This window comes from Notamacropus eugenii, chromosome 3, assembly GCF_028372415.1.
Source record: "Notamacropus eugenii isolate mMacEug1 chromosome 3, mMacEug1.pri_v2, whole genome shotgun sequence".
Lineage (NCBI taxonomy): Eukaryota > Metazoa > Chordata > Mammalia > Diprotodontia > Macropodidae > Notamacropus > Notamacropus eugenii.
Genome location: NC_092874.1, coordinates 118,157,477 through 118,181,254, shown reverse-complemented (window position 1 = coordinate 118,181,254; position 23,778 = coordinate 118,157,477). Strand labels below are relative to the sequence as shown.

The 23,778-nt window shown below is 42.9% G+C and overlaps 1 protein-coding gene across 1 annotated transcript in view; it reads right to left on the bottom strand.

Annotated features, from left to right (window-relative positions):
* Nucleotides 1-14,713: 14,713 nt before the first annotated feature.
* The window catches only part of PLXNA4 (plexin A4), a 564,470-nt gene continuing 555,405 nt past the window's right edge, over nucleotides 14,714-23,778 (bottom strand). Inside the window, exons 30-31 of the mRNA XM_072652713.1 lie at nucleotides 19,529-19,679; nucleotides 14,714-15,948 (exon numbers count right to left, since the gene is read on the bottom strand). Coding sequence (XP_072508814.1) covers nucleotides 15,853-15,948; nucleotides 19,529-19,679 — 247 coding nt within the window. The 3' untranslated portion in view covers nucleotides 14,714-15,852. The remainder of the gene's footprint in view (nucleotides 15,949-19,528; nucleotides 19,680-23,778) is intronic.

Below are 23,778 nucleotides of genomic sequence, written 5' to 3'. Positions count from 1 at the left end.
ATAAATAAACGGTTTATTCACTTATTAGGTAGTGAGTTGGACTAGATCCCATTGGCCCCTAGGCTGCTATGAATCAATAAATAAAGTTCATAATCTTCTAATGCTCTCCATCTTCATCAACGGCACATACCCCTCATATAATCAGTTCCTCAGGCTCAAAAGCTTAAGCAGCTTCTTTTTTCTTCTTCAGTTTCCTTGTACTGCCCAAATTCAGAGCATAACCAATGTGGGTGCTCATCTCTGCAATATTTTTTAGATCTATTCCTTTCTCCCTTAAAAAAGATTCTGAATTTAACAAGCACCAAATAAAATGGGCATTAAGAGGATCACGTACATAACTACAGGTCTCTGCGATGTACAACTTGCTCTTAACTATACAGTAAATTCAACCTGTAGTTTTCAAACGTGTCCTACTTGTCTTTGCTTGGCCTTCTGATTCCTTTTATGCAGCAAAAACCAAAACCAAAAAAGGCCTTAACAATATGTTTTTCTTTTCTTTCTTCTTTCCCTTCCTTCCACTCCTTTCTTTCTTGTTCTTGGCTACCTTGTCCTCATTTTCCCTTATCCATCCCCTCCCACCATTGGAAAAATTACAAGAAAGAAAAGAAATAAAGAAAGAAAAATAAAACCCTTTAACAAATAACCAGGGCAGCTAGATAGTGCAGTAGATAAAGTGCTGAGCCTGAGTTTAAATCTTAGCTGTGTGATCCTGGGCAAGTCACTTAAACCTGTTGGCCTCAGTTTCCTCATCTATAAAATGAGCTAGAGAAGAACATGACAAACCAGTGCAGTATTTCTGCCAAGAAAATCCCAAAGAGGTCACATAGAGCTGTGCAGGACTGAAATGATGCAAAAACAATAACTATCCTAGCCAAGCAAAACAAATTCAGACACTGGTGTGTCTGAAAATATATGTATTACTTTGCATCTGGAGTCCATCACCTCTCTGTCAAGGCAGGCAGCCAACAAGCATTTACCAAGGGCAAAGGAGGTGAAGAATTGGCCTTAGCTAATTCCCGGAAATGGAATTTCACCCTTCCTTTTATAGCACAGTCCCCGGAAATGGAAATTCCCCACCCAGACCAATAGATCAGGACCCCAGAGCACCCAGCCATTTCTCCTCTTAGGGTTGAGGGTGTCTTTCTAATGCAATTACTGTTCATCCTGCTCTACCAGCACTGCACTGTTTAATTACCAGCTGATATCAATTAGCCAGATGGAATGAATTAGCTTTTAGTGGGAGGCATTCACTAAGGTAGCAGTAATAACTATTGGTAAACTACCTTCTTCTCCCAAATTCTGGGATACAATCTCCCACCAGTACAAACACAGAAAAGGCAAAGTGGACTCAAACTTAGTGGGATTATGTAGCAAAGGGGTGAACTCACAATTCTGATTATTAGACATCCTTTTCTCCCTTCATTCAGTCTTCATGACATTCCCCATGGCATGACATAGGATCCTTGGAGAGACCTGAAACTGTTTTTCTTCAGTGTCTAACTTGTCCTCAATTTTGGATGCAGATGCTGTGGTGGTCACTGCTAGGAAGCAGGTGAGAAGTCTAACTTTTTCCAACCTTTCAAAGTTTCCCAAGATCATTCTCTGGCCAAGGGGTGCAGGAGGAGAAGGCAGTTCTCTCCTTGATCCCAAGAGTTTCCCTCTCTCCGGTTTGGCTGAAATTGCTTTTCACTATTAGCCTGACTGGCCCCAGGAATGCCCAGGTGCCTTCACGCCCTCACGATTTGTGACTGGGTCTCTTTAGCCAATCCCAATGCACTTCCTGTGTATCCTCATCTCATTTCACCCAATGGCTTTCCCTCCTTCCAAACTGATCAATGACTTTTTGTACCTGGTTCAATGTCTTTGATTAATTGGTTGCTCTAATAGAGGTATGCTCAACTGATGAAGGTTAAGTAGGATTAAGAAGGGTTGAAAGACCCTTTGATTCAGGTGATTTTCAATTCTTGACTTGCCTTGGCTTGCTCAGCTCCTGCTTACAACTTTCCCTGGCTTACCTTCCTTATTCAGCTCACCCTTTCCCATGTTTTCTCAGTCCTTATGCCTTCTGTTTGAACTGTATCCCTTTGCTAGGAGTATGGTATCAATTAGCTACGGTTGTATAAGTGCTTTGTTGTCTTTTTATTCACATTTATTGTCTGTTAGGTTCATTTGCTCAACTTGTAGCCCCCTCAAGGACAGGGACTGTATCCAGGGTGCCTCGGACAATGATGAACACCTGGTAGTTCAGGAGATGGTGCCTCAGTTACACGAAGGCGTAAGTTAAAGTCACAAATAACATATGCAGAGCATAAAAGTATGTGTCGGTGGTGATGAGGATATCACTGGAAATGGAAGGAATAACTATCATTCACTTAATTGGAAAATCTTTTGGAATAACTGCCAAATTGGTAGGGGGTGGTGGTGGTGACAGAGAGTCAGAGACAGAGAGATATATAGAAACAAAGAGATGACAGAGTGACACAGAGACAGAGAGGAAGAGAATATTCCTGGTGCGAAAGGGTGGTAGTTTTCCTCTCCTTGGCAATCCTTTCTTCTCTCCTCCATCATTTGAGTTAGAAGTTACTCAGACAGAAGGGATGATTTGTAGCAATTTGAGAATCGGGGTAATGTCATGTCCTGGTCCCACACAACTGGTATGGGGCAGAGGTAGGGAAGGGGAGCTATGGCTGGGGGGAGAATGAGTTCTTCCTGTACCTGAGAGAGGCCATCTGGCCTTAATTAGACACAGGCTGGTGACTGGGGCTGCTGTCAGAAAGCCAAGATGCAGGTTGAGACTTGGGGGCTGGGGCAAACTATCTCCACTGCTGAAAAAATATACTTAAGAGTTTCACAAAGGCAGTTGTCCTTCTGAGCAAGGATCTACTCTGAGAGAAGAGCCGTAGGCTCCTGATGGGGGAGGACAGGGAAGCTTAGGGAATCTCTCTCCTCTAGGATGACTGGAATCAGGCCTTCCCTGGGACCACCCGCCTAAAACCCATCACTAGTGAAAGGGTCTTTATCAGCAGAGGTGGGCAAATTCACCAAAAGGATAAATATGAATGAATTGGAAAGCAGCATGTAGCCTTAATGCCAGTGACCTCCGCAGTGCTGTAAAAACTCTTGCTTAAGATGTCGTGGCTGGAGTTAGTGCGATTGGAAGCTTATGGCATAGAGGATACTAAAGCAATTACTGCAGGCTCTTCATGCTTCCTCACTACTTGTACTTTTCTTTCTTTTTTCTTCCTCCTTTCTCTTCTCCTGCCCTTTTTTTCCTTTCCTTTTTTTCATCTCTTCTTTATGGCACAAGCCATCTCCTCATAGGACCTGGGAGAATTTTGGGTGCAGAAACCCAACAAGTACCACAGCTTCCCCAAAGAAAGAGATTTCCAACGCAAATTTGTATTTCAAATGTAAATACTGTCCAAAAACTGCATCACACCAGTAACAATTTAAGCCCTGGGGGTCTGAAGCTCAATATTACGCCACATTCTGGCAACTGGACCAGTGGGTGGCTAGGTGCTACAGTGGAATAGACCCCTGGACCTGGAGTGAGGAAGACTTGAGTTCAGATCCAGTTTCAGACTCTCACTAGGAATGTGACCTTGAACATGTCACTTAACCTCTGTTTGCCTCAGTTTACTCTACTATAAAATGGGAATAATAATAGCACCTACCTCCCAGAGTTGCTGTGAGGATCAAATATGATAATAATAGTACATTATTAAATAATGGTAAAGTACTGAGTACAGTAGCTGGCTCATAGTATGCTCTATTATTAGTTATTATAAATCATAGCACTTACGTTCCTGGAACCTAGTCAGTGCTATATGTTAGCTGAAGTGATTATTGTAATTATTATTTCTGTTACCCCACTGAGTACGGTGTCTGGTACATAACAGATACTATATATTAGTTGTTCTTTTTCTTATCACAGCTCTTATCACAGTACCTGACACAGGGTAGGTGTTTAATCAATAAACATTTGTAAGTACCTACTCTGTGCCAGGCACTCTGTTAGGTGCTAGGGGCACAAAAAGAGGCAAAAGACAGTCGCTGTCCTCAAGGCCCTCCAATCTAATGGGAAGATATCAGACAAATAAAGATATACCAAGGAAGTCATATACAGGAGAAATAGGACATATAGGTTTCCTTCCCTCCTCTTTATAATTGTTCAGAATATTTTTCTGACACAAAACCTTAATTGACTTCTGTGACTTCCACTTATTGTTACTAATTCTACCCTTTGGGGTTGAGCAGAACAAGCTGAACCCCTTTCTTACATGCCTTTCAAATACCTAGAAGACTATTGTGTTTTTCCCTAAGATTTTCCTTGTCCAGCCTAAATATTCCCTCTTTCTTCAATCAATTCTCCGATGGCACGATCTAGATTCACCATAATGCTTGCCATCTCTCTCATTAGTCAATGTCATTCCTACAATGGGACATCCAGAACTAAACAGAATACTCTGATATGGTCTGTGCAGGGTAGAGAATATTGGGACAAACACCTCTCTTATTCCAGATACTCTGATTCTCTCAATGCAGCACACAATTAGTGTTCTTCCATGCCAGGTCACACTGCCCACCCTTAATGAGTGAACTATCCACTCAGATTTCCAGAACTGTATCAGATAAAGAGTTGTCTAGCAATAGTTCACCGGTCTTGTACTTAGGAAGATGATTCTTTGAATGCATGTAAGACTAGATTTATTCCCTATTCCACCATATCTTAGATTTGATCCAGTGTTTTCACCTGTTTATATATTTCTGGATCCCAGCTCAGGTATCTAACCTGTTAGTTACCTATCCTACATTTGTGTGTTCTGCAAGTGTGAGAATCATGCTATCTATGGCTTTATCCAGAGCTTGCCCAGACCAGACGCGTATATTGAAGGGTACTTACTAAAGAACTCCTTTTTTAAAAAATCATTAATGATTACTCTTTGGGTTCAGTCATTGTGACTGAACAATTGTGACTAGTTCAAATAGCATGACTTTATCAAATGCTTTCCTAAAATCTCAGTAAACCACCATTTCCTTTTCTCCTTTTTTGTTTTTCTCTCTTTCCTTTTATTCTCTTATCTTCTCTCTACTTTAAATCACAGAATGAACTAGAAGAAACTTTAGATATCATCTAATCAGATACCTCATTTTACATATAAGGAAATGGAGACCCAGAGCCATAAAAAAAATTGACCATTCTTATTTAGCATATATGTTTTATATATAAATATATGTAAATCATGTTTTAATATATATTTATGTATGTATGTGTATATTTGTGTGTATACATGTGGTATATATATGTGTGTGTATGTATATATATATGTGTGTGTGTGTGTGAGTGTGTGTATGTATGTATGTATGCATATATGTACATATATAGCCCAGGTGTCCTGGCTCTCAACCCAATTTTCTTTTCACTGCATCTCCTCCACTTCCAAGGTGAACCTAAGTAAAATTAGGATGTGACAAAGCTTGTTTTGTCCCTCCAGCCTCCCTTTCTGAGTCTTTACCACCTTCTTCCTTTATGCCTCCCTGTGTCTAGGTAAACTCTCCTTTCTTCTGTCACTTTCTTTAAGAAAGGATCCGATAAACTCAATCACACTGAGGTATAAAAAGACTGATAAAACTTAGTGTTTCCACTTTAAGGAATATTTCCAATATTCCATGACAAGCCTAAAAAGTGATAAATTTCCTAATGGTGGAATTTGAGGTATCATTTAGTGAAAAGGCGATTATTTGGGTCTGGGTCTGCCTTTCTGAGTCATACTATTAGGCACTGAAACATAGGTCCCATTTCCTCTCAGAGATTTCTGGTTTCATGAAAAGAAGTATCGAGGAAACAAAATATTGGAGTCTTGACCATAGAGATAAGGCTTAATGCTTAGTTGAGTTTATGAGGCCTCTAGTTTAAGCCATTAGCTGTTAACCAACTCTCCAGAACCAACATGCAAATGTTAATATACACTGTGAGCTATCAGAATAGATCAACAACTTTTGTCATGTGGCCAAATACAATTGAACTTGCTCTCCTAATATACTGTTGTTTGTATCTTCATCTCATTCTGGAATCTTTGATGTTGTGTGCTGCTATTTATTCATTCGGTCACGTCTGACTTTTTGCAACCCCGTGGATCACAGCATGCCATTCCGTTCTATCCTCCACTATCTCCCAGAGTCTCTTCAAGCTCATGTTCATTGCTTTCATGACACTATCTCTCTATCTCATCCTCTGCTTTTTGGCCTTCAATCTTTTCAAACATCAGGGTCTTTTCCAATGAGTGCTGTCTTCTCATCATTTGACCAAAGTATTTAATCTTCAGTTTCAGTATTTGTCCTTCCAATATTACTAACGTATTTTAACTAGCTTTTAAACACATTTTTGTTTAATAAACAGACTGACAACCTCAGTGTCATTCTCAGAATGACGGCTCACAATCAATTACCCTAAAGGATGCAGGCGTACATTCAATAATAGGGACAAATAACCACTGGGGTGGACTTTCCCCACATCTCAAGATGCTCACTTCATATCCGGTACATTGCCAAGTCCTTTCCCTTCTACTTTCACTGTATCTCTTCTATATGTCCCCCTTCTCTCCCCTGATATTGCCACCAACCTGGGCCAACCCCTCACCATGTCCTGCCTGGACTATTGCAAGGGCCAGATGATTTCCCTCCCTGCCTCATCTCTCCCTGTTCCAGTCTTTCTTCTACTCAACTGATTGGAAAGGGATCTTTCCAAAGCATGGGTCTGACCATGGCAGTTTCCTATTCAGTAAGTTTCAGGGGCTCCTAATGACCCCCAGAATCAAATCCTCTGTTTGTCATTGCTTGCAAGTTGGCCCATCCCTCCTTTCCAAGTTTCCTCCCATCTTATCTCTCTCTGCGTTCTCTATGCTCCAGCGAAACTTGCTGCTCTTTGCACGTAACATTCCACTCTATTTACTCATGATGCATTTTCAAGGGCTGTCTTCCATATCTAGAATGTTCTCTGTCCTCACCTCTGTCTCATAATTTCTCTAGTTTCCTTCGACTCTCATTTCAATAATCCTAGAGCTTTCTCTCAGAGATTATCTCCAATTTGTCCCCTCTCTATATCTTATATGTACATAACTGTTTTCATGTTATCCACTCCAAAGAATGTGAACTCCCTGAGGTATTGACTTTGGTTTGGCCTTTCTTTGAAATGTAAGAGCTTAGCACACAGTTCCTGGCACACAGATCTTGGTAAAGCTTGTTTTTCTTGTTGTTCTTGATAAATAGGATGAGGAAATTTCTCGGATTTACTGGAATTCTCTTCAAAAGAGTACATAAGTACCAGGCCTTTTGTGTCTCAGAGGACTTTGGGTTGATAAAGGAAGCTTTCCTGAACTAATGTTCCATATAATAAATATGATATCATAAAAAATGTTTTCCTAATAGATGTTTACTAAATTCAATGCTAAGTGCTTCTCTTTATTTTAGCGATGAAACAGGATGGCACATAGAAAAGGCATTGGTTTTAGAGTCAGAACATTCTATTGCTTAAGCACCTCCCTCATATTGATTAGCTTTGTGACTTTAGGGTAAGTCACCTGACTTTTCCTGAGCCTCAGCTTTCTTATCTGTAAATGGGAATAATAATACACATAATGTCAACTTCATGGGTTTGTTGTGAGGGAAGAATTTTATAAACTCCAAAGAACTGTTATATAAAGGCAAATCACAACAAAAACATGAGCATTTATGAACTAGACCTTGAAAAAGATATATCCTTTAAAGGTCAGACTGTGTATGATTTTTGGTTTGGAAAATATGTCACAGCATACTTGATCTATGGATAAAGTCAGTCCTCTTCCCCCTTATTCCACCCCTATTCCAAACCCTTTTCTGCCCATACAATCCTAATTCAGGTGCAAAAAGGAATATTCACAATAACAATTTTAATTATTTTTTTTAATAAACTTTATTCTATATTACAAATAGGTTTTTTTTGTTCTGGACTGCAAAATAGGAATGCCTTATATTTACATACACAGGTATACAATTAATTATAACAAAGGTACAGAAGCTTACCTTTACCAAGTAACAACTGGGCTCCAATTTAAATAGCATAGGTTTACTTTTTTTAAAATTTATTTTTTTATCATTTTATCTCACTAGGATAATTTTTTTCTCTTAAAAAACAAAAACAAAACCCAAACCTCCTTTCTAACAGATTTCATTCACATGTCTTTGAGGCTCATGGTAACACTGTTGTCTAAGGATATGTTTTTACAAAGGGTCAGCGTTTAAGGTGGAAGCTTTATTGAAACAGAAATTGGGGCTGGGGGATAACTGGGGCAGAGATGGCCCAGTTCCCTATCTCTGTGAGTCCCATAGCAAGCATTGCAGATGCCCTAGCTTATTCCTTAAACTACCCATTTGTCTTCTCCTTATCCATGCCATGTACTTATTTCTTCCCTTTCCAGTCTTGGGATTGAGCTGTGGGAGAATTCATCAGTGTAGAATTTTTTTCCTGACTCTCCCACACTCCAGCTCATTTGGTGATGGTCTTCTTCACTCAGTGACAAGGCCTGGGAGCGCCTGTTGGTTGCTATGGCTACCTGGTGTCAAAAGATGGGCGGGTTCAGTTTAAATCCCAGCAGAGGGAGGGAGGGCTGTAGTCCAACACTTTGTTCCCATCCTATAGTGTACTTGGCATTGCTAACCACCAGAGTAACCAATGATCAGTGTGGGCTCTCTGGTCCCAAGTTCATGAAGCACAAATCCCACGTCCTTCCCTTCCTTCCCCAACCTCTGGTAGTAATGGGGGATGGAGGGCAATGCCAGCCATTTTGAAGAACTCGAAGTAATTGGTTTCCAAATGGAAACGGATTCTCTGAGGTAAACTAGCTTTTCTTAAAACTAGCTTTTCTTGCTAAAGAACAGAAGGTTTAACAGGCCAACAGACTAACAACAGTAACCGGAGGGAGAAAATAAAAAATATATATTATATCTATGTTTGTGTGCGCATCGAACTGCTGAATGGTCTGTCAACGTGAGCAGCTTTCTGTGTTCTTTTTGTTATTTTTGGTCAGGTAGTCTGTTTTTGTTTAACGTTTCCTTTGTGTTGTTCAACAACTTTAATCTTTGCTTTGCCCTCCTGGGGGAAAGATGCCCTCAAAATAGTTTTGAGAAATCACATCAACCTATGTTGACCAAGACGTCCTTATTCTGGAAAAAGAAACTGAGGAGTACAGCAGAGGTGTGTTATGTTAGACTGAAGTGAAGGTAACTCATTCTCTCTCTCGGTCAATTTATGGCTAACAGGACTACTATGGGACTCAGTCTCTATTGAGTCTCACCTACTACCTTCAGAGGGACAGGGTATCTAACAGTTTTAATAAAGGATTACCATGAGAAACCCATACACTCAATGGTCGTACTCCCTGCAAGATTATCTGATCTACCAAAGCACAGTTACTGTAGGCAAGGTCTGCTCCTAGAGATGAGACACAAGTCCAGAAGAGATGATCAAATGAGAATTATTCAATGAGGGTCTTTTGTTCCCTGTGTTGCTCAGTCACCACACTGGACTCACTAAACAACTGCTTTTATTTACTAATGATTTTAAAAAGTGTTTTAATTGGTCATTCACCTGCCTGGAGAAGAGAAAATCTGAGGGAGCAAGACCCAAGAGCTTTTATCAAGCATTTGAAAGACTTTCATGTGGAAATGGGATGAAATCAAAAGATTTATGGCTTAGATGTCATGAAATCTAATCCCTCTATTTTGCACATGGTGAAACTGAAGTGCTCAGAAATGATACAAGTTACTCAGATATGATAAGAGGGGCAGAATTCAAACCCAGAAGCTTTGGCTCCAGATTCATTCCTCTTCCCATTACACCATGGGGAATATTCTGCTTGACCCAAAGAGCAAACTAGGAGTGATGAATGGATGAGGCTTGTTTTGGCTCAGCTTAAGAAAAACTTCCTAACAAATAAAACTTCCCTCAAAGAAGACTGAGCTATCCCAGAAGGTAGTGAGCTCCCCATTACTAGAGGAAATGGAAGCTGGATGACTACTTGTCAAGGATGGCGTCAAGAATATTTTTTCTTCAGTTATGGATTGGCCTACAGGACCTCTGGAAGCTTTCCAACTCTGAGAGTCTGATTCTCATAGAACTGCCTGGGAAACAAGGACTTCCTTGGTGGTTAGGGTCTTACTAGAATCCAAGGCTAGCCTTTCTAAACTGTGACTGGTTTTTCCAACAATGGTTCCCCAGCTGATGTCAGGTGCTGGACTGCCTTGTCAGTTTCATCTGTCACCTGCTCCTCACTTTTCTTCTTTGGACACAGCCTTCTAGGTATCCTAGGTAGTAGAAAGACTACAGAAAAGGGTATGGTGAAGACTAAAGATGTCTTGGATCAAAAGGCACCTTCTAAGTACCAAAACAATCGGATCCATTCATTCTCTGGGGGTTTTCCTAACCATTTTAATTTTTTAATTTCATCCATTTAAGAAAAAAATATTCCCAGCAAGGGCCTCCTCCACAGCCCTTGGGATTATCCCCAGGTCTCTAGCGGTCCCATGAGAATCCACCTAATTTTCATGACCTTTCCTTCAAGCCTCCCTCCCTCTCCTTCCTCAGACTCAGATCATGGGTAAGAAAGAAACAAAACCAAACCATTTTGCTCTGGATTAGGTCCAAGGTTATCACTCATCTTCCAACTGGGACAGAAGAGGAGAGGATAAAGGTAGCAGGGAGTGTCCTCTGGAAAGGATTTGAACTGGAGCAAGAGAGAATAACATGGGAAACACAAAGCAGAGATATTTGATAGAGCTGAGTTTCCCTCTGACGTGCGTTGGTTAAGAGAATGCCCACAATGAGGAGATCAAAGACTGCTTTTTTGAGGTCAAGAGTAGGGGGCATCTTTGTTCTTGTACTCACACCAGCGACTCACAGGGGCTTGACCAAAGCAGCCCATAGAAACAGCAGCTGTGGACCTACTTTGTGGAGCTGGCCAGATCAAGAAGAAATGATGGAGAGGGGGACAGAGAGAGACAGAGAGAGAGAGACTGAGAGGTAGAGAGAGAGAGAGAGAGAGAGAGAGAGAGAGAGAGAGAGAGAGAGAGAGAGAGAGAGAGAGAGAGAGAGAGCGCAAAAGGTTGGAGAAGAGCAAGTCTGATGAACGGAATAGGAGCAGGAAGTAATAGATCTGTGGTCAAATCAGAGACAACAGCATGCATCACAGATTCAACAAGCACCCAGGAGAAGCTGCCACACATGCATAGGGCTAAAGAGGGAAGAGGGACCTTGGAGGCATGCATGGCCATGAAGAGGGGCAGTAGAGAAGATGCCAGGCACCCTGAAAGTTACACATGCAGCTGGGGTCAGGTACACAGGCACAACAGGGTATGGAAGGGAGGAATTTTGGGGTCCAGGATCACAGGCAAAAACCTTGAGATGGACAATATGTGACAGAGAAAAAGTTTGAGGAGTAAGGCAGGTGGGGAGTCCAACCAGCATCTCCTTCCCCTCCCTGTGAACAGACCTAGATGGAAACTGTTCTCCACAAATGTGAGATTAATTCTAATTTGTTTACTTCTTTTTCTTTGGCATTGAATCAGTCTGGGCCTCTTTGTTCCTTCACTGCTTCTAAGATGTCTCTTCTAGCAGGCTAGGAGCACAAACGTTGGCGCCCAACTATGCGGTTGGCTGTAGCAGGAAGAAGGTGGGCTTTCAGTAAAGTCTATGAGAGGATTAAGGGAATACTTTTAACCTATCTGGTGTGCAGGCGCAGTGGTCACCCCTTTCCCATGTGACCCTGGGGAAGGTCTCTATACCTAAAACCATTTTTGAGGGAAAGAGAAGCAAGGAAAGCTTTTTTTCCATTAGGAATGGCTTACCGACTAACAGAAAAGCCGTGCCACTTTCAAATCATGCCAATGCTCCCGGATGGAGGCCAGGTGCAGACTGAATCACTGTGGGCATCAACTCCAGTAAGCTTGGGCAGAAACAGCTAGCAGGGTTTTCCTTCCTTCCTTATAGATACACCTTTCCTTTTATATTCAATATATCCAACTGTTATCACATCAATTCCTCCAAAGGGGCAGAAGTGAGAGACTAGGCAGTCCACCTCCCAGAGGGACCCTCTGAACTCCCAAGAGCTCTAAAGTAATGGAGAGAAAAAGCCTAGAGTAGGGATGGAGCGGGGAGAAAATCACAGTTCTTCTATAAGCTCTGTGATCTCAGGAACTACTTCAGCTTTGTCACTGTTTCCCCAATGCTTAGCACAGAGCTTGGCATGCAGCAAGTGCTTATTAAATGCTTGTTGGTTAAGTTAACATTGGAATGGGGAGGGAGGAAAGATCACGTCTTTCCCTCTATTCTGTCACCAGAGATTTCAGGGTTAAAATTTCTGCCTTGATAGCTATGACCCCAAGAGTCCCCCCTTCCTCCAATGACAGCCCCCTTAGAATTCAAGGGGGGGAAGATTGCCCTTTTTAATCTAATTCTCTTCTAAGTGCTTCTAATTTCCATCTACCCTTTAGATGCTGAGGCTGGCAGTGTGGAGGTCCCCGCTCCTCAATTTCTCAGCCCAAAGATGGGATGGGTCCTTTCTATTTCTGTCCTTCCCTCATCCTCTCAGCTTTTTACTTTAGTAAATCACATTTACTTTAGCATATCACATGAGCACTTAGACATCAAATGAAACAAATAGAAAGAAAAAGTGACAAACACACTTGAGATGGACTGTAGTCCATAGCCAAGGAGGCTCCCATGATTCCAGGTCTCCCAGGCTGTCTGAACAAAAGGAAAAACTGGATGCTCAGAGGGCAGGAAAAAACTACGATAATCCCCCAAATCCCTCCTCCAGAAATCAAAAACCATTTCCCAAGAGAAATAGGGAGGTTGTGGCCTTTTTTTCCCCTCCCTATTCTTTTCCAAAGATCTATACGCTTCTCTGAGGTGTTTGGAGTTTTTTCCAACAACAAAAATAGGAGGGGAAATCCTGTACCAATAAAATATTATCAATAACATCAATTATAACATTTCTTTAGAAATAAAGTTTCAATAGAACCATGACAACATTATCTTTGCTGCTTGCTCATTTTTTTTCTAGTTGTGCAAAAAAAAAAAACAAACAAAAAAAAACAAAGCCTATTCACACACACGCATTCACACCCACACTGTTTCCACTCAGCAAACGTGTTAAATATCTGTGTCTCCCTCATTTCCTCCCCGACCCCTTCACATGTGCAAACGAATTTCCGTTCTTCCTGGCCCTGCCCCCTGTTTGTTTGGTCCAGCCTGCCTGGTCCTGTAGGCTGTTGAGAGGGAAAGAGAAGGAACCAGCTAGAAAGTAATTTCTAAGTGTCTCCACCTAGCATTTCATTCACCAAAGCATTTGGTTTTCCTTTTTTCTCTTTCTTAAAATGAATCTCTTCACATTCTCCAGCTTGTTTGTCATATAACAAATACATCCTTTCTTCTCCTGTCAAATTTTCTGCTGTCCCCAGGATGTCACCATTATTTCCCTTCCCTCCCCTCCCCACCCTCAAAACGTCAAAATATGAAGCTTGGCAGGCAACTAGATTGACTTCTTTTTAGGAGGGGTGAGGTCTCCCCAATCACCTGTCTCATCTTCTCTCCCTTCTAACCACAAGTACTCCCATTTAGTAAGTGATGAAATGTTCTTAATGTGGCGGATGAGTGATTATGAGGTGAATCCTCACAAAAGACTCAAATACACACAAAAGAGAAGCCTCTCCAAATTCTGGGTCCTGTCCCAGCCAGACATGCACACATGTTCACACACTTTCCCAGACACACCTCCCCTCCCCCACAAAGGGCTGTTCCATAAACCCTGCTGGGAAATGCTATACTCTCTCCCTACTAGACTTTATTGAAGGTGGTGTCAGAGAAAGGTATTTGATGCTAAGTAGTGTAAGATGGAAGTGGTGTCCCCTTCCCCTCATACCACACAACCCCTGGAAGGTGCTTCTCTGCTCCCTGGTCTCCTCCAGTGAGGTGTCAAGCAGGGCTTGAGCTGCCTGTAAGGATTACTGGGTTGGGTGGCCTGAATGATTTCTGAAATGTCTCCTGATCCTGACCCTACTGCTCCACTGTGCAGTGTGTAGTCCCTGTGTGTATATATGTATGTGCTGCCTTGGGTTGTACCAAGATTAGAGCTGGATAGACATATGGGAAAGTTAGGATGACTCCTCCTTCAGCTCCGTCCTTAGGCCAACGTCCACTATTTGTCCTTGTTAAGGTAAGCTGAAGGTTTGAGGCCAGCCTGGGTTTTGCTTTGGCCATCTTAAAACTGTCCATGAGCACAGAACAGCTGGTGTTGTCCAGGAGGGTAACAAGGGAGGGAGTTACAGAGGAGGCAGCTTGGATGCTAATGGAACTATGAGAGGGGAGATTGTGTTAGCTGAATACTGAACCCAGGAGCTGCTGGGGGAAACAGGGAGTGAAGGAGGCTGGGGATAATTCCTTTCTTAGAACTGGAGGAAAGCGTAGTGCTTGTGGGAGCTATGGGGACAGCTTGGAGTAGACACCTCCCAGACACAATCCATGTTTCAAAGTGACCCCTGATGAGTGATCATAATAGGGAATGGAAAGACAGTTACTGGATCAGCAATTGATTCTGTCTGTCGAGTGTGAGGCCCTGGGCAGAGATGAGCCAATGAATTAGACCTGGGGAGGTGGTTTTGATTAACTTGAAAGAAAATGTAGATGAAAAATAAGAAATCTTGTTCTAGGACAGGACAATGCCTCTGCCACCCCATTCCACCCTTTCTCTTCCCCAATATACCACATTTTTGTTCTACTGGGAGCAAGACCACAGCTTTTCATAGAACCATAGACTTAAACCTAGAAGGGACTATTAGAGACCATCTGGTACATTTCCTTCACTTTACAGATGAGGAAATTGAAGGTCACATAGGTAGTAAATAGCAAAGATATGATTTGAACCCAGGTCTCTTTCCATTGTATCATTTTCTTTCTCATTGACTTTCTCCAAGGAGAAAGGAAACCAAAGGAGGGGTTTGGTCTATAAAGAGATTAGAGGGAGGGCAGCCTGGGGAATGCAGCAATGAAGAAGCAGAAGGGGGAGGTCAGTTCTCTGGGTGTCTCTTCCTGCAAGACAGGGACCTTTGCTTTAATTGGGGAGACATAGCTTTCCTTCTCAAGGCTGCTGAGTGATGGGATCATTGGCTAGAGCTAGAGATGGAGGTCAGGTGGAAAGAGAAAGCTGTGTCCCTGTCTTGCCAGCCAACATAATGCTGAGTTCCTCTGTCCATTCCCTAGGCCATGGGTCCATCCAAAGAAGGAACTGTGGGGAAACAAAAGGTAGTGACAGCAGCACAGAGATGACCCCTATCCATTGGTATTCATCTCCATCTGGATTTATCATCATCCATTGGTTGTTGAGGGTGGGCCACAGCTGGGAAAGAGATCTCGACTCCTGTGTCCTCCTGTTCACTCCTACACCACGGTCTTCCTGTCCTGTCACAATGGCTCGGGACTGGGTGGCTTGGTCCCACCAAGGATGTTAGCAGAGCAATAAAAGGAGGAGAGAGGAGGGAGAGACAGAGAGTGAAATGGAGAGGGAGAAGGAGAGAGAGAAAGAACAAGCAAGAGTCAACGAGAGAGGGAAGAGAAGAGAAGAGAAGAGAGAGAGAGAGAGAGAGAGAGAGAGAGAGAGAGAGAGAGAGAGAGAGAGAGAGAGAGAGAGAGAGAGAGAGAGAGAGCTGCTCAGGTGATGCTGCTTATAACCAGTCGGAACTTGCACTTGGTAAAGATGATGATTTTGTCTGAGGCACGGCTTGGTATGTCCCCCCTCCAAGGGAGTCTCAGAAGGACAGTTCTCAGCTGTCTATGCTCATGAGGGTTATGACTTGTTCTAGTTTGTAGGCTAGTTTCTGCTTCCCACATTGGTCATCGTGGTCCAGGGGTCCAAGAATCTATAGAAAAGGAACAAAGGAGATGCATTACCTGCCAGCATGTACCTTGGTGTGCTAGGGAGGGGGTACTGTCATAGGCAGCGCATGTAGACGTAGACTCATATGCCTAGGGTGCAGGCAGACATATACCCAAGATATGAGAACATACATATCCATCCATGTGTACACCCATGTGTACATGCCCATGCAGCATGTCAGGCTATGTGAGCAAACTATAACTGGTACAGGGCTTGTGGGGGAGGGGGTTTGAAGAAGGGAGGTGTGGCGATATATTCTGGTATATGTAGACATCTGTATACCATGCAGGTGTGTGTGTGTGTGTGTGTGTGCATGTGAATATGTGAATGCAAAATGTGAGAGCACACACTAAGACATATGGAGACTGATTCGTGATCTGAGTGTATACAGGAGAGAGTAAACAGTAGAGAAAAACTATATTAAAACCAACTGGTGCTGTGTGGCTTCAGTAGCTTTGGAAATAGACCAGTCCCCTTCCCTAGGACCATTTCTGAAGGAGATTCAGGGACAGGCAACCATTCCCTAGGATGCCCCCTACCACAGCCTTCTGCTTTGTACCTTTGCTGAGAGAAGCTGTACTATGATTAAAAGAGCACGGTCCACCAGCCTGAACTGAACCCTGGCTCTGTCCTATGGTAGCTGCATAACCTTGGGCAAGTCAAATAACCTGTCTGAGTCTCAAGAATCTCATCTGTATAACAGGGAAAAGAATACTTGTACTCTCCCCACGAGGAACTATGTCATAGTAGATAGGGCACTGGACTTGGAATCAGGAAAACCTGAGTTCAAATCCCACCTCAGACAGTTACAAGCTGCCTGAACCTGGACCTCTCTGTGTCTCAGTTTCCTCATCTGTAAAATTAGGGGTCCAGACAGTTTAAATCCAAGAGGATCAAATGAGATAATCTAAGAGCTAGACTCATTGTAGGCAGACTAAATGGTTGTCTATGGGATATTAACAAGGGTCTCTGACTCCATGATATCTGCCTCTCTAACTTGCTGGTGCCTGAAATTCCACTATCAGAGAATCAAAACTTTTCCTTGAGCTTTACCCTGCGTTGAAAAGTGACTATCCCTGGACATGTCACAGAGAGATAAGTTTATCAGTTCTTTTCCTGAGAATAGGTTTGAACTAGAGGAAGGGGAGGGTGGAGAGAGTCTGGGGTGTTTTTGGGTGAGCTGGGGGAGAGATTGGGCATAGGGGTTATTCCTGAGAGTGGGAAAGGGGAGGCAGAAGGTGCCAGATCACAATGTGTGACTTTATCATTCTGCCCAGGGCTGGTGCTGCCCTGTGAGGCCTAAGGTTGGTCTGAGAGGAAATGGGATAGAGAAATAATAACTGAGTATTTGATGCTGGCCACCAACCAGACACCTCTGTCACCATGCCTCAGACCAAAGGCTCGTAGGATGTCAGGACTGGAGGGAACTTTGGGCTTGCCCAACTGCCTTCCCCCTTTTCATATGTGAGAAATTTGAGACCCAGAGAGGGACTAACTTGCCCAAGTCTGAGAATGAATATGTGTTTTGAGTCTTGAGTTGAGTGGCTATGGAGTCCAGGAGGGAACCTGTAAGCCAGAGAAGACAGCACCCACCTCAGAGCAAATCCCATGCTAGGGTCAAGAATAGAAAGGGTTCTTATGGGTGGGAAACCTTGAGAACTGGGAAGGGAAGTGGGAGAAGAAAAATGTATGTAATGTTTGACTATTTTCAGTGGTTCCCTCACAATCACATTTGCAGTGCCAGTATTATACCCATTTCACAGGTGACAAAATCAGTCTCCAAAAGAATAAACGACTTGCCCGAGTTCACACTGTTAGTAGGTGGCAAAGCTGAGACTCAATCTGAGGTCTTCTGATTGCAATTCCAGTACTTTCCTCTACACTGGGGAGCCCAATGAAGGGAAATTGAAAATAAGACAGTTAAGTGCAAGAGGGAAAAATACTCAAGAGATGAAGATGGGAAAGAGCGTAAGATATTTGATCTGCTGTTTCTTGCTCTGTCTCTCCAGTGCTTAGAACTGTGCCTAATACAGAGGTGCTCAAAAATGCTTGTTGGTTTGATACGTCTAAGAAAGGGCTTGGCTTGATACAAAACTTCAGTAGAAAGCTCCTTGGCTGACTCCAGCTGATCTAAGCCTCTTCACTTGGAAGAAACTGAAAATCAAAAATTTCATTTTTAAACAAGAAGAAATACACTTTCATTTTCTACATGTTTCTCCTTATGCCCCATCCATTCACCCCAAACCCCACATGCTGAGAGGAAAAGGGGACCCAGGTAAGGGTCAGAGTGGATAGAATGTTGGAGTCAGGAAGACCTGAACTCAAATCCTGCCTTGGACATTTATTAGCTGTGTGGTCCTGAACAAGTCATTCTCTTTCAGCATCAGTTTCCTCATCTGTAAAATGGGAATATTGTGAGGCTTAGATGAGATAGCACATGAAAAGTTTTGCCTTGTAAACTTTAAAGTGCTATGTAAATATTTTCATATAATTTACATAAATATAACTATTTTTAAGGTATTATCATTAACTAGGATGGGCTTCATGAAGAACAAGGTTAGGACTGGGTAGCATGGAAGGTCTCAGGTATCTCCTTTATGTGTGCGAGTCCCTTGCTTATTATGGTGGGAAGGTTGGAGGTTAGAAACAGGTTTGAAACCCTGAACTCTCCTCCCCCCACAAAAAAAATTCTCTGCCCTTTGGTTATAAGTAAATTAAGAATCACTCTAGCCTAGTTGGAGCTGTATTAATTGAAACATGCTAGGGCTTTAGCCATGTCAAGGCTTTATGCAGGTGTTGGGATTATAAGACAATCTGACCCAAAAAGATGGATGAGAAGTTCATAACATTTAGTGAGATGGTGACCTTGGGAGCCAGAATTATGAAGAAACTTGGGGCACTAGAAAAACTGAGTTGAGAAAGATGGGGGATGGGGTGCTTCTTTTGGCCTTTATCCTGGGCTGAGGTCCAGGAATAGAAAGAGACTAAGTCAGTGAAATCTTGTGGGCAGAATTCAAGTGAGCTGCCTTGTCGGGGTCCTTGGAGCTTTAAAGAGAGTAAGATTAACCTGGAATTGGACAGGGGAGTCGGGGACAGGGGTTTGGAGATCAGAAAGAAATGGTCTGACATTCTTTAGTGTTCAGAAAAAACTATGAGAAAATGGTTTCCTGGGATTGGCGCTGGAAGTCAAGGAGAACTAGGAAGGACAAGTGAAGAAGATCATAAAAGCCTGATTTATTTGTTCAGTGGGGTTGAGCCAAAAATGAGTAATGAGACTGGGTTCAGGATTACTGTTCTGGGTCTAGTTTGTATCCTGAGGTTTCCATACATGGTGGCAAAGGCTGAGTGTATGTGTACTATGCTTTGGAAGGCATAAAGGGGGGACCTGGTGGTAGTGCTTGGATCCCAGAAGTACCATATTTGGAGCAGAAACCCCCAGATTTCTTGGGCAGAAGAAGCATCTAAGCAGTGGCAGAAATCTTTTGGGAGAATGTTCTGTTTGGGACAGGCCTGGGGTGGAGATTTGTCAGCCCACTACCCCCTCTCAGAAGGCCCAGGTTTACCTCCTCGCTGTATTTGCCCACATAGGAGAAGATCTCGGAGAGGGCACTCATTGTGTTGAATTCATTCATGTGCATGCGGGATTGCTCAGCTAAATAGGCATTCATGTCCTGGTCACTGATGGCTGGCATCTTCCCGATGTCTGAGTAGTATCTGCCAGGGGTTGGAATGTGAGAAGGAGAGAAAGCAGAGTCAAAGATGGAAAGAGACAGTGGAAAAACCGGGACCACTTACCTAGGGTCATGGATACACTGTAGAAACCTCTTCAACCTGGAATGATGCCACTCCTGGACTACCACTCACATGGGACTTACCCTTAGAACCCTTTTCTCCTCCCCTCCTCTCCTCTCCCCTCCCCTCCCCTTCCTTCCCCTTCTCTCCCTCTCATTGACTGGGCCTTTCTTGCATTGAAGATGGAGGCCCAAGCCAAAGTTGTCTTCATTCTTTTCCAGACTGAACTTGTGACTCGTTTTCACTGGACTTTCTCTGCCATCCCCTCCTTTTCAGTTCTTCTTTGTTTGTTTTTTTCCCTATTAGAATGTAAACTTGAGGAAAAGGATTGGTTTTTCTTTCTGCTTTTATTTGTATTTAGAGCACTTAGCATAGTGCCTAACACATGAGTTCAATTATTTTTTTCAGTCATGTTTGACTCTTGGTGACTCCATTTGGGTGTATTATTGGGAAAGATTCTGGAATGGTTTGCTATTTCCTTCTCCAGCTCATTTTTACAGATGAGGAAACTGAGGCAAACAGGATTAAGTGACTTGGCCAAGGTTACATAGCTAGTAAGTGTCTGAGGCTGGATTTGAACTCAGGAAGGTGAATCTTCCTGATTCCAGGCCTGGCATTCTATCCACTCTGCCATCTAGCTACCCCAGCAGCACGTAGTAAGAGCTTAATAAATGCTTGTTGATTGACTGATTGACCTTTGAGTCTGGCAACAGAAGTCTAGTTCCTTCCCTTGCACAAGGAAATAGGTTATCTCTTTTATAGCATCATAGACTTAGAATTGGAAAGGATCTTAGAGGCTATCTATTCCAAACCCCTGATTTTACAGATCAGGAATCTGAATCACAGAGAAGTTTAACTGATTTGCCCAGTGGCAAGACAAAACTAGTATCTGAAGCAGGATCTGAACCTGAGTCTTTCTTGCTCCATGTACACTATCCTGTTCTCTATCCAGAGGTGTCTAACTGAAGGCCTGGGCTACTTGTGGCCTTTCAAGAGCAGCCTGAACTAGATTAAAAAGTAATTGAGAAATGTATAACAAAATAAAAATAAATGCAATACAACATAGAAAATGTTAATTTGTGGTTTTCTAAATCAGTATGTGGCAGCAGGATCCATTTCTATTTGAGTTTGATACCACTGATCTGTAACACCGAGTTGCCTCTCAAAAACACTAATACTCAATACAGGGCAAGAATCCATTACCTGAGATGAAGTCTTATGCTCTGCAACTGAGGCAGGCAGGGACTCTCTTAGGCTCTCTGCCCAAGGCTCTCCGCTGCAATCCTATCTTTTTTTTTCCTTTTCTTAGGCAGCTAGTTAGGTAGTGCAGTGGGTAAGGGTACTGGACTTATAGTCACAAAGACCTGAGTTAAAATCTCTCCTCAGACACTTTTTGGCTGTGTGACCCTGGGCAAGTCATTTAACTTCTATTTACCTCAGTTTCTTCATTTGTAAAATGGGGGAAATAATAGCACCTACCTTCTACAGTTATTGTAAGGATCTCTCTCCATACATACATATGTGTATATATATATATATATATATATGTGTGTGTGTGTGTACATATATATATACATACATATATATATATACACACACACAGGTATACTTTGTGTATTTATACAAATGTATATACATATGTATGTGCATATATGCATGTATGGATAGACAGACACAGACAGGAAGACAGATAGATAGAGAAGGTAGTGTTGTAGATCAAATAGGGAATCAAGTAGAGCTGGGGGAGAGGGGAGCAGAGAAGAGCACCAGGAACACCTCCTTCCTCTCTTCTTTTCTCCATTTCCTTTCTCTCCCATCAGCACTGCACCCAAATACCTTCAGTGTCCCATGTGTACCCAGGACACTGAACCTCGCATACACAGTAGCTCTCTGGACTATCCTCTCTGTAGATGTAGCTGACAATCTCACATGCATGCTACATGTACTTCAAAGACTATTATTAGAGTTGGAGGGAATTTTAGAGATTATCTAGCTTACAGATAAGAAAACTGAGGCCCAAAGAGATTAACGTGATTTAACCCATGTCACATAGATGGTAAGTAGTGGAGTCAGAATCTGAATCCAAGTCTTCCAATCAGGGCCATTAGGTGTAGAGCTCTGTCCACCCCAATACTGGTATGTCCTCCAGTTGGTTGGTTCCAGTTGGGAACCACAATCTCTCTCTAATGCAGCCATTTTGTCCTGATGTCCTCTTCTTTTTCAAAGGATGGAAGGGGAAAGGGTGGGGATCAGGGGTAGGGTGGGGGAGAGGAGGCTGGCAGAAGGCAATCAGTCACTGTCACTTGCAGCTGTGCACTGCTGTCAACTAGTTAATTAGATGCCAGCATTTACATTTTTAATTTCTGCAATTTGACATTTTGTGCACCAAACCCCAACTCCCCCTGCCAGAGGAAAGCTGTGCAGTTTCCTAATGAGGAGCTGTAAGGCCCCAGTGCCCCAAAGACATCTAGTCCCTACTCTTCCCCATCCATCTCCGGCCCCCCTCCCTTCCCACCCCCAAGACCTCTAGTTTGTCTGCCCAAGTCGAGGAGATCAAAGTCAATGATGAGCCTGGTGGAAAAATGGAAGGAACTACTTGGGGAGTTATGGGTTGAAGTCAGGAGTCCCTGCCTCCCACCCCGGGATCAGCTGGAGGTGACCATAAAGGCATGACTTGTAGGCTATAGATATAGAGCATGAATCTCTATCTTTTCATGACTTCAGGGATGAAGAAAAGGGCTGGGTTTATAATCTGCAGTTGATTTTCTTCATTGCTTCATTATCAGGAGTATACCACTATTAATTATTGATTATACTATTACTAATACATGATAATAATTATCCCAAGCTCCCTGAGGCTATGCCATTAGAGCTTTAGCTCTAACAAATACTAACAGACTGGGTAGTTTTTGAGTATGGGCCTGGAATTATCCCTCCTGTCATCTCTGATGACATCATTATATTCCTCCTCTTGAAAGTGAGGCTGAAGTTGAGGCTTAGTTTATATCGAGTGTGAGACTCTAGTTCAACTAACTGAACCACCCATAGGGGAGGGTTCCTATCCCATAAACGACCTGGAAAGATTCCCCTCATCTCAAATTTAAGAAAGATCAATTTCCTTTCTGGACCTTTCTACTCTAAACAACTTCCTAGGTTCATGAGATAGAGGTGATCTGGGATGCAGAATATCTAAGGTGACTGCCTAACCCCTTGCCTGTGTCTCAGGTGAATCCTTAGTACCCCCAAAAGATCAGAATATTGACCTAGAAGCCATCTGGATGCTTGAGACCAGGAAAGTAAGGTCCTGGGAATGTGATGGTCCCTGGAGGTCTGGGCTTGCTTTTCTGCTTTTGAAGCAGGGACTAGGTCTGTCTCTCCAAGGGGTATTGACCTTGGAGCCATTCAGGATGAACCTGTTCTCTTTTTCCTATCAGTGCCCCGGGACTGGGGGACAGGCTAATAGAGGGGCCACTCCAGTGACACTCCAGCTTTCAGACTCAAGTGCCTCTGGTGAAATGACAGTTCAATTTACTGCCAGAGGAGTCTCACTGCAGGCGAGGGCTGGGATAGTCTCACAGCACTGAGTTGTTGCTGCTGGGGCTCGGAGATTGCAGACTCATCACTGAAACTAGAGCAAGGACCAGGGATGTTGCGATTCTAAAGCTGCCACTCAATAGCAAAGAGTATGAGCCATAGGCAAACACTGGGAGAGAGAGAGAGAGATTCTCTCCCCACAATTCCCCTCACCCCCAAGACACACACAGTGCAAACACGCACATGGATACTAGTTCTACATGATCTCTTTAATCAGGCTCCAATCTTAAATTTCAGATTTTAGATCTCAGTTCCCTTTCTTTATATGGGCAGTTAGGTGGTGTGGTAGACAGAGTCCTAGATGTGGAGTCAACAAGATCTGAGTTCAAATCTGCCCTCAGACACTTCCTAGCTATATGACTCCAGACAAGTCATAACCTTGTTTGCCTCAGTTTCCTCATCAGTAAAATAAGCTGGAAAAGGAAAT